At 32.1% G+C, this 13,817-nt stretch overlaps 1 protein-coding gene across 1 annotated transcript; it reads right to left on the bottom strand.

The window, feature by feature from the left end:
• Window positions 1-8,204: 8,204 nt before the first annotated feature.
• On the bottom strand, window positions 8,205-12,944 carry LOC139839716 (calcineurin B-like protein 9). Its single transcript, XM_071829854.1, has 9 exons — window positions 12,786-12,944; window positions 11,953-12,095; window positions 11,760-11,842; window positions 11,462-11,521; window positions 10,146-10,254; window positions 10,000-10,052; window positions 9,660-9,740; window positions 9,304-9,416; window positions 8,205-8,526 (listed from the first exon to the last, which is right to left on the bottom strand). Exons 2-9 carry the CDS (start codon window positions 12,029-12,031, stop codon window positions 8,463-8,465), a joined length of 642 nt encoding a protein of 213 aa, XP_071685955.1. The 5' UTR covers window positions 12,032-12,095; window positions 12,786-12,944; the 3' UTR covers window positions 8,205-8,462.
• Between the last annotated feature and the right edge of the window lie 873 nt (window positions 12,945-13,817).

Genomic DNA, 13,817 nt, shown 5'->3' with positions numbered 1-13,817 from the left:
TGTGTTTTATTCGATCTTTCTTTGGGGTTTGATGGAAAGGGGGAATAAAAGAATACAAGAAGGGTATGAAAATTTTATACTTCTAAAAGTCATGTGATTTGCACGTGACCTCTCGCCGAATTTGGACGAGATTTGTTCAATTGGGCTTGTATTAAGGTTAAACATGTTATAATTCAGTAGGCTTATAACTACCTTTAGTGGTTTGATTCTTGATGTTATAATTCAGTAGGCTTATAACTACCTTTAGTGATTTGATTCTTGATTTAGAATACTAATAATGAAGTGTAAGAACAAAGATGATAATGGAGAGAAAGAAAGAAACACTTTGTAAGTGTGAGAAATGGTGCAAGTTTAATGCTTGCATTCATGAGTATTTATAGCCTAAAATCTCAATATAAAAATACATACTTTGTGTACCAAAATTGACTATATGTATACACCAAAATTGACTATCCATATCTATATTATTATTATTATTATAACACTCCCCCTTGGATAGCAATTTTATTTTGTTGAAGATCAACTATAAATTACTGCCTCGTTAAAAACCTTGCTAAAGAAAACCCAGTGGGAAAAAACTTTAGCTAAGGGAAAAAGAGTGCAGCATGGAGTTGACTCCCCCTCAAGTAGACATCGCTTCAGCTGTTACATCTTTTGAACATGTCTCATGCCAATGTTATGAACGTGTGTTCTGAAAATAGCAGTTGGAAGTGCTTTCGTGAAAAGATCAGCAGAGTTTTTGCTAGATTGCACATATCTCATTTCAATCTGGTTGTCCTTAATGAGATTTTGAGTGTATGAGAAGAATCTAGGTGGTATGTGTTTTGTTCGGTCACTTTTGATATACCCTTCTTTCATCTGTGCTATGCAAGCTGCATTATCTTCATAGATAGTTGTTGGACTTTTATCGCGTTCTAGTCCACAAGAATCAGTAATGAGTTGTGTCATTGATCTCAACCAAAAACATTCTCGAGTAGCTTCATGTAATGCAATCACTTCGGCATGATTTGACGATGTAGCAACAAGTGTTTGTTTTTGAGAACGCCATGATATTGCAGTACCTCCATTTAGGAATACATATCCAGTTTGAGATTTAGCTTTATGTGGATCAGATAAATAACCTGCATCTGCATAACCAACCAAATCTTGTTTTGATTCGTTAGAATAAAATAATCCTAAATCAGTAGTTCCTCGAAGGTATCGAAATATGTGTTTGATCCCATTCCAGTGTCTTTTGGTAGGAGCAGAGCTGAACCTTGCCAACAAATTAACTGCAAAAGAAATGTCAGGTCTTGTACAATTTGTAAGATACATAAGAGCTCCAATTGCACTAAGATATGGTACTTCTGGTCCAAGAATGTCTTCTTGATCTTCACATGGACGAAATGGATCAGCTTCAACATTGAGTGATCTAACAACCATAGGAGTACTTAATGGTTTTGCCTTGTCCATATTGAAACGTTTCAAAATCTTTTCAGTATATGTTGTTTGATGTACAAGTAAACCATTAGGCATATGCTCAATTTGTAAACCAAGGCAATACTTGGTTTTTCCGAGATCTTTCATTTCAAATTCTTTCTTTAGAAGTTGAATGGCTTCATGGATCTCTTTATTTGTACCTATGATGTTAAGATCATCAACATAAACAGCTATGATCACATATCCGGATGTTGTTTTCTTAATGAAAACACAAGGGCAAGTAAGATTATTTGTATACCCTTTGCTTATCAAGTAATCACTTAATCGGTTATACCACATACGTCCCGATTGTTTTAACCCATATAAAGATCTTTGTAATTTAATCGAATACATTTCTTTGGGTTTTGCATTTGATGCTTCTGGTACCTTAAATCCTTCAGGTATCTTCATATATATATCACTATCAAGTGATCCATATAGATAAGCAGTCACAACATCCATGAGATGCATTTCTAAATTTTTAGAAACTGCCAGACTGATTAAGTACCTAAAAGTAATTGCATCCATAACAGGAGAATAAGTTTCTTCATAATCAATTCCCGGTCTTTGAGAAAAACCTTGAGCTACAAGTCTAGCTTTATACCTTGTAACTTCATTTTTCTCATTTCTTTTTCGGACAAAAATCCATCTGTATCCTACAGGTTTCACATCTTTAGGAGTGAGAATGATGGATCCGAAAACTTTTCTTTTATTGAGTGATTCTAATTCAGCTCGTATTGCTTCTTTCCATTGAGCCCAATCATGTCTATTTTGACATTCAACCATAGATGTTGGTTCTGGATCATCATCATTATTCATGATGTCATATGCAACATTAAATGAAAATTTCTCATCAAGATTTTTCATTTCATTTCGGTTCCATAATATTTTTGAATATGCATAATTGATTGCAATTTCTGTATTGACATCATCAATCTCCTCTGCAGTAGGAGTACTGATTTGTGGTTCTTCTTGAACACTTTCTTTTACTTCATTATCAGCTGATTTTCTTTTTCGAGGATTTTTATCCTTTGAACCGATTGGTCTTCCACGTTTCTGACGTGGCAAAGATTCATGAGTGACGTTATTGCCAGCTTTTGGAATTTCAATTCGAGCTGGAGTATTTACTGCTGGTATATATGATTTTGTCACCGTTTTTGTATCTGTAAATGCATCAGGCAATTGATTTGCAAGTTCTTGTATATGCATTATCTTTTGAACTTCTGTCTCGCATTCTTTTGTGCGAGGATCAAGATACTTTAATTGAGGTTCACACCATGAAACATCATTTTCTTTATTTTTCATTTCTCCCCCTAATCTAGGGAACAATGTTTCATTAAAATGACAATCAGCAAAACGTGCTGTAAAAACGTCACCTGTCATAGGTTCAATATACCTTAATATTGAAGATGTTTCATATCCAACATATATTCCCAACCTCCTTTGAGGACCCATTTTTGTACGTTGTGGTGTCGCAATTGGAACATACACTGCACAACCAAATGTTCTAAGATGGGAAATATTTGGCTCTTGACCAAAAGCAAGTTGTAGGGGGGAATATTTATGACTTGCACTTGGTCTGATGCGAATCAATGCAGCAGCATGTAAAATTGCATGACCCCATATAGATACAGGGAGTTTTGTTCTCATTATCAATGGTCTAGCGATTAACTGTAAACGTTTAATCAATGACTCGGCTAAACCATTTTGTGTATGCACATGAGCAACAGAATGTTCAACAACAATTCCTATAGACATGCAATAGTCATTAAATGCTTGAGATGTAAATTCACCAGCATTATCAAGTCTCACCCTTTTAATGGTGTAATCAGGAAAATGAGCTCTCAATTTAATAATTTGGGCAAGAAATTTTGCAAATGCCACATTACGGCTTGATAACAGACAAACATGAGACCATCTGCTAGATGCGTCTATTAGAACCATGAAATATCTAAATGATCCACATGGTGGATGAATTGGTCCACATATATCACCTTGAATTCTTTCAAGAAACATTGGTGATTCTTTCTCAACCTTAAGTGGTGAGGGTCTAGTTATCAATTTTCCAAGAGAGCAAGATGTACATGGAACCATTGTATTATGATGGATTTTTCTATCCTTTAGTGGATGTCCATGAGTACATTCAATAATCCTTTTCATCATTGTTGATCCTGGATGGCCTAATCTGTTATGCCATAAACTGAATACACCAGGATCAATATATTTTTCGTTAACTACCATATGTATTTCTGGTACATTTATATGTGTATAATGTAATCCAGAACTAAGTCTTGGCAGTTTTTCAACCACATGACTCTTGTCAGTGATACTTAAATATTTCTCATTTTCTGTTGTCACTGACTGATAATCATACCCGTTAAGGTATATGTCGGAGAAACTCAATAAATTTCTGCTTGACTTGGGAGAAAATAAGGCATCATTTATTAAAAATTTTGTACCATTTGGTAGTATGAAATTTGCCTTTCCTATCCCTTTTATCAAGTTAGCAGGTCCTGATATTGTATGTATAGTTCCTTCCGTTAGTTTTAGATCAATAAAATATTTCTCGGATTTAAGTATAGTGTGTGTAGTTCCACTGTCTGCTATACAGAGATCTCCACCACTTGATTGATGTTGTATTCCAGCAAAATTCATATTGAACTTCATATATAAGAAATAAATAGTGAGTACATTAATATTACACAATATTTTAAACGCAAATAGATAGTACTGAAATATTTAGCAAACATAATGACAAAGACAGACGATATTAAATCGTTTATTTTTCAAAAGACACACAACTTAAACATTCAAGAAATCTTCATATAAATCAGATGGTTTCTCAGTGACTGTTGGATCAATATTATCCACAAAATTTACTTCCTTTTCTTTACCTTTCAGCGAATCCTGATACATCTTAACAAGATGTTTAGATGTTCGGCAAGTATTAGCCCAGTGGCCCATTCTACCACATCTGTAGCAAGATTCTTCAGAATTTTTAGAAGAATTTTCTTTAACATCTTGTTTAATGGGCTTGTTTTGTGGTTGATATTTATATTTTCGTGGATTACTATTTCTTTGACCACCACGGCCACGACCACGACCACGTCCACGCCCATTACCATTACCATAAGGATGGTTTCTACCATAGTTATGGCTTTTGGCATGATGATGGTGATGGTTATTATAACCACGACCTTGCCCGCGTCCTTGTCCCTGTTTATAATTATTTGCAGTATTTGCTTCAGGGATTGCAAGTGTACCAGTAGGACGGGATTGCTGATTTTTCATTAATAGCTCATCATTTTGCTCTGCAACTAAGAGATATGAATTAAGTTCAGGATATGTTTTGAACTTTAGCATTCTCAAATTTCTTTGCACTGTGATGTTTGCAGCATTCATTGTGGAGAAAGTTTTCTCCATCATGTCTGCATCACTAATTTCATGTCCACAGAATTTAAGTTGTGAACATGTATTATACAGAGCTGAGCTGTATTCATTTACTTTCTTAAAGTCTTGGAACCTTAATGTTCTCCATTGTTCCATTGCAGCTGGAAGTAAAATTTCTCTTTGATTATTGAATCTGCTTTTGAGACCTTCCCATAAAACATGGGGATCTTCTACAGTCACATAATTATTTTGTAAGCATTCATCAATATGTTGATGAATAAAGCAACATGCCGTAGCTTGTTCTTTTTCAGAACAAGTGTTGTTTTCATTTATGGTTTCAAGAATGCCCATTGATTTAAGATGCATTTTTACTTTTATAACCCATGGCATGTAGTTGTTTCCAGTTGATTCTAAAGGAGTAAATTTAAGCTTTTCCAGATTCGACATTTTCTATTATCAAAAATTAAAACAAACATCATGATAAATTAGAGTCAATTTATATTCATAAGTATATAAACATTAAACATAAATTTAATATAACATAAATGATAAGTAGGTGACAGTGTCGACCATGTGTAAGCAATCATAAATAAATGTTATATAACAAAAATATAAATATTAGTAAACATAAATAAAAATTTGGCGACAGTGTCGACCATATATTTTTTCAGGTGGTATAACCGACCTATATCATTCTGGTGGTATAACCGACCATATATCATTTTGGTGGTATAACCGACCATATATCATTTTGGTGGTATAACCGACCATATATCATTTTGGTGGCAGAGCCAACCATATTTAGTATTAAGATTATCGTGCTGATAACGTGTTATAATTCAGTAGGCTTATAACTACCTTTAGTGGTTTGATTCTTGATGTTATAATTCAGTAGGCTTATAACTACCTTTAGTGATTTGATTCTTGATTTAGAATACTAATAATGAAGTGTAAGAACAAAGATGATAATGGAGAGAAAGAAAGAAACACTTTGTAAGTGTGAGAAATGGTGCAAGTTTAATGCTTGCATTCATGAGTATTTATAGCCTAAAATCTCAATATAAAAATACATACTTTGTGTACCAAAATTGACTATATGTATACACCAAAATTGACTATCCATATCTATATTATTATTATTATTATAACAAAACATAATTAATGTCAAAATTCTAATCCAAAAAAAGACACGACAAGCTTACCAAATGGTGTGATAACCCAATAACGATGTTTATTGGATGCTATTTTTAAATAAGATTTCGGTGTGATACAACAAATTAAATTCTAACATAACAATATAGTAATATTAAGTCTCTTCACTTTTCAGAAAAAATTGCACCGTTGGTCACTTATGTTTAATCCAAATTTCATGTTAGCCACTAATGTTTGTTTTGAAATTGTTGGTCACTCAAGTATACAAAAGTTCTATGGCTAGTCACTTTTTAAACTTTTGTAAAAAAAATGCATCACATACTTTACATGTGAGGGTATAATCGTCCACACACATTTTTCCATAATAGCAAACCAAGCTACGATCAATATGTGAGATTTTTTAAGTGCTCTTCCATGGAAAGATTATGATTCCACTTGTATTGGTATCTTTACACACAACTATCATCACTCCTCCCACTGATGCATCAAAAAACAAAAAGATACTTTTATTATTATTTTAAGTAGTAATAAATCAACATCATATTCCTTCTACTGACTCTATATTTAGATCCAATCCAACTTATTTTTTCAAATTTTTTTTTTTTTGGTTTCTTAAGGAAGGTTTGGGGGACAAAATTGAGTCTCAACTGGTCAAGGTTCTCTCCGAGAGCACTATCGGAAAATGTTTCATTGCGGTGTCATTCATGATTCTTGCATTCAAATTTGGTGGTTCCTTTTTAAATCTTGGTGAAAAAATAACAGCCAACTATGCCTCGATCAAGAATATCTACAATACCCTATTGAAGCTATCTATCTATCTTATCTATTAATTAGTCGATCCATGTGAAGGTATTTGAAGAAACTGATTTTGGAATTCGTTTTTGACTTTTGTTGACTATTTTGGGGTTTTGACGATCTAGATCGAATATGAGAAAAGTAAAAACGTGGAAAGGTTGGAAATCATTTAGTGAATGTTTCTTCAAAGTTTCAGATCTTAACTCGAAGTATTGATCGAGGTATGATAATTTTTTGTTTCGAGTTTTTTTAGATCTGAAATCGATTTGTTCATCAGATTTGGTAGTGTTTTGCTAAATCTGAAAATGGAGAATTGTTCAGAATGTTCAAACGCTGCTAACTGCATCGTTTGGTGGATTGGGGTCGAGTTTTGAACTGTTTTTGAAGAACGCCGCCAACAGCCACCGTGAGCCGCCGCCTGAAACTCGCCGGATTCTGCTGTTTAACAAGAACAGATCAGATGAGGCATATTTCCGGTAGCCTGAGTTTGGTATGATGATTCAAACAACAAAAATGTGTATGGACGATTATACCCTCATGTGTAAAACACAGTGATGAATTTTTTTTTTTACAGAAATTTGAAAGGTGACCAACCATGTAACTTGTATACTTGAGTCATGCTCAAAACAAACATTAGTTGCTAACATGAAATTTGGAGTAAACATGAGTGATCAATGCCGTAATTTTTTCTAATCTATTTATGTTCAGCTTTTAATCTAAGAAATTTTTTTGTTTCTTTGTCACTTAATCTAAAAATTTGTCCGTTTTTAGAATACATAAAATTAGACACCCTCCAGAAACAGAGGTAAATGGAAACGGGACTTAATACAGAAAAAAAAATAAACAGCCCCTAATAAAGTTTCGAAAGAAAAGAAATTTACCTTAACGGGACTTAATACAGAAAAAAATAAAAAACCCTTAAATGTAAAGTTTCGAAAGAAAATAAATTTACCTATCAAGTAACTAGATTCATCCTATAAAGCTTTTAGTTTACTTATTCTTTTTTACATCTCACAAAACTAACGGCAACTCGCAAAGTGAGTGTGTTGATATTAGTCAACTCACAATGCAAGATGAATCATTCGGTCTCGAAAGGGAAAAAAATTATTACCAATTATCATTGTATAGTTGAAAACAGATAGTGGTTACAGACATAAGAAAGTAAAGTAGTGTAGGTATCATATTGAAGCTCTTTAGTTTATAAAGGGAGCTCGGGCTTAGCTCGATTCTTTTAAGATCACAGAAAGTGATGACTGGGTCAATCAGTATATCTGAAGTGATTTGACTTGGGTGAAAATAAGTGAGAAGTAATGAATTTTTATGAGTCTGTCCACATTTGCTCATGATATATATGATGCAACACCATTTACATACTATCCTTTTTTAAATCATTGATATTGATATTGAAATTTATAAATATCGAATCATACCAAATCAATATCTTCTGAAACACCGATCGATTTGACACAAATGTAAAATGGAAAAATGTTACTAAAAGAGTTGCAATCCTTAATAATGTTTCTCCTTAAGAAAGCCAAACCAAAACCAGGCCACCATAAGTGATAAGAAGGCGCAACTCACAAGTCTAGTCGATCTTCAAAACATGAAATGCTCCGAGAACAAAATCAGTCAACAACACTACTACTTCACATTCTAAAAATTCATTCTCATGTAGCGATCTCCTCCACTTCAGAATTGAACACAAAACTTGGAAAGGTGGTTGTAATATCCCTGCATAACACGTCGATTTCATTAGTAACACATTATACATCGACATGCAATTTCAAGGATTTTATTGAAAAAGATTTTGAAAGAGCGAGTATTTTTATCTGGTCTGACCGGGTTATTCCGTGACCGTTTCCGGCCTTTTCTCTATCTATTCCAAGATATGCTGCTAGTGGGGTTACGGTTTAAAACTAAGTGGGGTTACGGTTTAAAACTAAGATATCGTGTGAGGATATAAAGTCCAAAACCAATAGGTTATCTTGAGATGGTAATTTTTTGGATTTATATACAAATATACAACAATTATAACTATTTGATATATTTCACACTAGCCAAGAACCCTACAAAAAAAGATTTTCAAATCCTAATACATAACACTAGATGTAATAATATTAAACCAATTACTTAAGAATGGTTTCATATGGGTTATGTTTAACCTTAAACGAGTTGCTTAAAAGAGTTGATACAAAAACGGCTAGAAAGGTCAAACATGTTAAAATTCATTCAACGTCTATTATTAATGCATAATACGTACTCGGTCATGTAGACATGTAAATGATTAATGTAAAATGGTCATTTCTTTAATCATAACTAGTCATGACTGTGTTTCAACCCCAACTAGTTTTGACCTGATACCAACCCTCCCACCTGCCCGTTGTGCCACATTATACAGCAGATAATTATATACCATAAAAGTAATAGGTTCAATATTACTGTATATCACATATAAATATAAATATAAATAGTACATACAAGAGTACAATTATAGAAGTTGATATATACCTTAGATATGGGAGAGTCATTATCTTGAGCAAAGACGGATTTTGTGTGACAAAATTGTGCCATTCTGATTTGTCTATTTTCCCATCCTGGTCAACATCCGCTTCAGAAAACGTCTGCTCAAACAAAAATGAAGATACAAGTCACACTTCAACAATACAAGCTTATCTACCTAATGTCAAATACAAAAACACCTTTGCACCAATTGTACTACATAAATAAATGCATACAAATGGGTCGAACGAAAAAATAAAAAAAAAATTGACTTTATCCTTCTTTAACTTAGGTTGATAGAAGTTCACATTGATTGAGTTTTTATGCCGGCTCAAAAGTCACAATAATCAAAAGTAAAAACTCACTTTATCAAGGATTATCTCAATGGTATCATCAGCCAGCTTCAGCTCAGACTCGCATAAAAGTGCAATCAACATTTGCTTAACCTACATAACACACACGTAACAAAGACGTTACAGCCTGTGATACATGATAGCATCACATGCCATAATTAAATTATAGTGAATAAATTTATCTGGTTCTCTAACCATATTCATTAATATGTTTATTACTATATAACTGGAAAGGTAGGCTACCAAAAATGGAAAATTGTATATTTCATTGGACAAAATAAATACATATATGCTATATATTGTTCGGGTGTAAACGTGCAAAAGCATACAGCATGAAGCTAGCAACGCGTACCTCCTGGCGTTCTATGAATCCAGTTCCGTCCATATCATAAAGCTTGAAGCAAACTGCAACAGAATAATAATTAATAATGAGTATTATATTATAACTCATTCATGACCAATTATGAATTATAGTTCAGACCAACTTTATCAACTCACAGCTAATTTTGTCTTCTTGAGAGGCATTAGGATGGAAAACATTAAGTGCTCTAACAAAGTCACCGAAATCAATAACCCCCTTCTGCTTGACATCAAAAAGATCAAATATCTGCATATACAATTTTTGAGGCTTTAGGAAATTTATCATTATATGAAAAAGTCAGCCGGTATTCAACATGCATACGATGCGATATTTCATATATGTATGTATGTATGTGTGTGTGTGTATATATATATATATATATATATATATATATATATATATATATATATACAAGTTCAATTTTGCTACTAAATTAATCAAGCAAAGGCGATGTCTATAAACAGAACACCACAACAGAATATCTAACAAGGTGTAGTTATTCATTTCGACCTTTAAATGCCTTTTTAGCACCTAAATTCGATAACATAAATTTCAAAAAACTATATTGGGCTCCCAAACTTATCAGTCGAAGAAAAAAGAACAGATGTAAATTTCCTTTTCTATCATTTTCTTTTTGATGTTTCATTTACATGCAAAGGAGAGACGAAGATGTGACTACGGGCCATATGCATTCAACGAGACCCAAGAAACGAACAATGGATAAATGTTATTGTTTAATGAGCTCCAATATTAAGTAACTTTATCAATTCAAACCACTTTAAAAGTTGTAAAGAGTTGGCAGAAGATGCACATATTCGTCTGTAATCATACCCAGTGTAAAATTAAGTATGGACAATAGTTGTTGCGGTATCTATAAAGACAGCATTAAAATATCTTAGCCTATTATGCGTCAAAACTCAAAAGTAACTGGTGCTAGTGATATCTTTTAATAAAGAACTGAATGGTTATAAACGGAAAGATGTGCATAGATCATTTGCTCATTTGCTAAAGTGCAATATATGAAAAGCAAACTAAGAATATATTCCTTTCTTGATGATATTTATGACCATTACTTAATATAGTTTTCTTCCAGTTCTCACCAAATATTAAAAATGTGATATCATGCAATCCGTACCCACACCACGACAGATTGAATATGATCAGACCCAAGATATTACATCCTTAACTATACAAAGACGAAGTTTTTTTTTTTTTGGCCAATAACATGTGATACAGATGCAAGTTCACATCTTAACAATCTTAACGTATTACACTTAGACGCCAAATAGCTTTTAACGTAATACAGAATGTTACCTAAATTGAGTTATCAACACTGACGATTCGGAGTAAACCAATCATTATAGAAAGAAGATAGTTGTGTGACATAAAACTAATACATAAATACTAAAAAAGAGCAATAGCAGAAAAAAAATAAATTGGAAGAGCATAATACCCTGTTTGCAAAGAGATTCTCTTTCTTTCTATTCTTGAACAGAGCTAGTTGAAATTCTTCCTGTTAAGGGCGATACCACAATCATAAGAAGGTAAAATATATAATAACTGGACCTCACTGCAGTATAATATAGCCAACAATAAACAGAAAGAAAGAGTCAAATAAAAGGTTATTGTAGATCTAATTTGATTGTATAAATGTATTTGCAACAAGAACGATGGGTCAATAGATTTTTTAACTTGAAGAGCACTCATCAAGAATAACATGGTAATATGGTATTAATGGAAACATTGATTACCTTATTAATTAATCCATCGTCGATTACAGAGCTACTGATGCTCTTGAATAACTCAAATAAAGCCTCAACTTCACTGACACTAACTGGAATAACAAAAATTATTACAAAATCAAGCATAAGCAACATATACAAATCAAAGTGAACACAATTTTGCAACAAAAATGACATTATTAACAAAAAATAATCAACTTACATGCCGTTTGAGATGCAAGAATAGTCGGATTTTCATGCCCAGGAACCGGTTTCCTTACTTTAGAATTAAAGCAGCCCATTTAAACAGGAAGTGTAACAGCGTCACAACACTCTCATCTTATATAAAAACCATCTAGACCGTAACTGAGAAAATGGTATACCCAAAGCTAATCATCATCAGTTAAACGATATATACAAAACCAACAAAACTTATCAATTTCAACCACACAATGTAAATTAACAAAGCAAACTATCAAAGTCACTTATGTAAACGATCAACATAACATTCGAACAAAATCATCAAAAAGGCATAATGATACAACATTACACATTAACATTTCTGTTCGTCTAAAATTATAATCCAAACACTAGTATAATATAATAGTATTAGTATTCATCTGATATGATACTACCATAATATACATATTTTCAATAGTTTTGAGTACCAACATATTTTGATTAAATAACCCTAATACCCAAAAGGTTGATACCCTGCAAGCAGTCAACACATCCTTCTTATATTAATTAACATAAAAAAATTAAACCTTTTTCAAATTTCAATTATATATATACATTCATCATAAACTTATATCTTACATATTTATATATATCAAGTTTCAATAGTATATATTCATTCATTATATATAATTATCATATATTCATATATATGCATATAAACCAAAGTAAATATAATCCCTAGATCTCAAGAACACCCTCAAACATAAAACATCTGATGATAAAATTTCATATTAAACTAAACAAATCAAAGCTATTCAATAAAATACATATACTTAACTCATTATTATAGTAAACCGAAATATATGAACTACATACCAGAAGAATTCGAAGATCCGACCCGATTATGGTTGAAAACTATCAGAAAGCAAAAAAATTTAGGGTTACAAAGTAGTTACAGTGTATGTGTGTTTTTATTGATTAGGGTTTAATCGAGCAAAAATTAGAATTTTACGGAATTTGTCTGAAAGAAACACAAGGACTGCAGCGGTGAGAACATGAAATAAAAGGAAATATTTTCGTATTTATAATAGTTAAAAAAGAAATAGATATGGGAGGTTTTAGTACCACGTGAGTTGCACGTGGGGTTGAAAATAGTCGATGTTTTCATTCAACAAAAGGTAAATATAGGGAATATGCCTTTGATTATTGTTGACGTTAAACGTCGATGGTTTGAATTGAACACGACTTGCACCTTTTCTAATATGAACTTTCTAACTACTTGCAACGTGTTACTTATTTAAGTTATTAAATGATACAACAACAAACAACAAACAATTTCAATTCAATGTAACTAGAATATGAAGATGTAGACAATTCTTTTTTTTTTCTAGAATAGAGAAAAAAAAATTCTCTAACTCATAGTGAAACACTAAAGAAAGAGTATGAATAGAAAGATTGCTTTTGAATACAAGTTAAAAAAGTATGAGACGACATAAAAAAATAGTAGAATCAAATTTTTATGGAATTTATACCCGCGCGAAGTTCAATTTAGACTTTAAATGGCAGTCAATGAGCCAATAAATCGACGTTTGTTGTTAACTCGATTAATAAAGTCACATATTGAATGATACAATGCCCGTTAAAGACGATCATAAAAAATTTCGTTTATTTTTAAATTTATTAATAAAATACAAATATTTGTTAGAACAAATTTAAATAAGACCTTAATTTATACTTCCTTTGTCTCAAAATAATTAATCTATTTAACTCCTTTTAGTCATTTGTTTACATATTCGACTGTAATTATTTCGGTTTGTGTTATACAATAATTGATGAAATTTTTATAAATTGATTCGCTTTTTAATTGTCTTTTTATTGATATAAATTTCATCGAGTATTATATAACAC

Source organism: Rutidosis leptorrhynchoides, chromosome 4 (assembly GCF_046630445.1).
Source record: "Rutidosis leptorrhynchoides isolate AG116_Rl617_1_P2 chromosome 4, CSIRO_AGI_Rlap_v1, whole genome shotgun sequence".
In the NCBI taxonomy this organism is placed as follows: Eukaryota; Viridiplantae; Streptophyta; class Magnoliopsida; order Asterales; family Asteraceae; genus Rutidosis; species Rutidosis leptorrhynchoides.
Note: the sequence above shows the minus strand (reverse complement) of the source record. Positions and strands in the feature narration are given on the sequence as shown.

Bases quoted from the DNA above. Each gene is read 5' to 3' on its own strand.
- LOC139839716 (XM_071829854.1), bottom strand. From the start codon at position 12,031: ATGGGCTGCTTTAATTCTAAAGTAAGGAAACCGGTTCCTGGGCATGAA. The intron at 9,417-9,659 runs GTGAGTTTTTAC...TTGTTTGAGCAG, and splicing joins TTGAGATAATCCTTGATAAA to ACGTTTTCTGAAGCGGATGT. The intron at 8,527-9,303 runs GTATATATCAAC...CGTGTTATGCAG, and splicing joins ATGACTCTCCCATATCTAAG to GGATATTACAACCACCTTTC.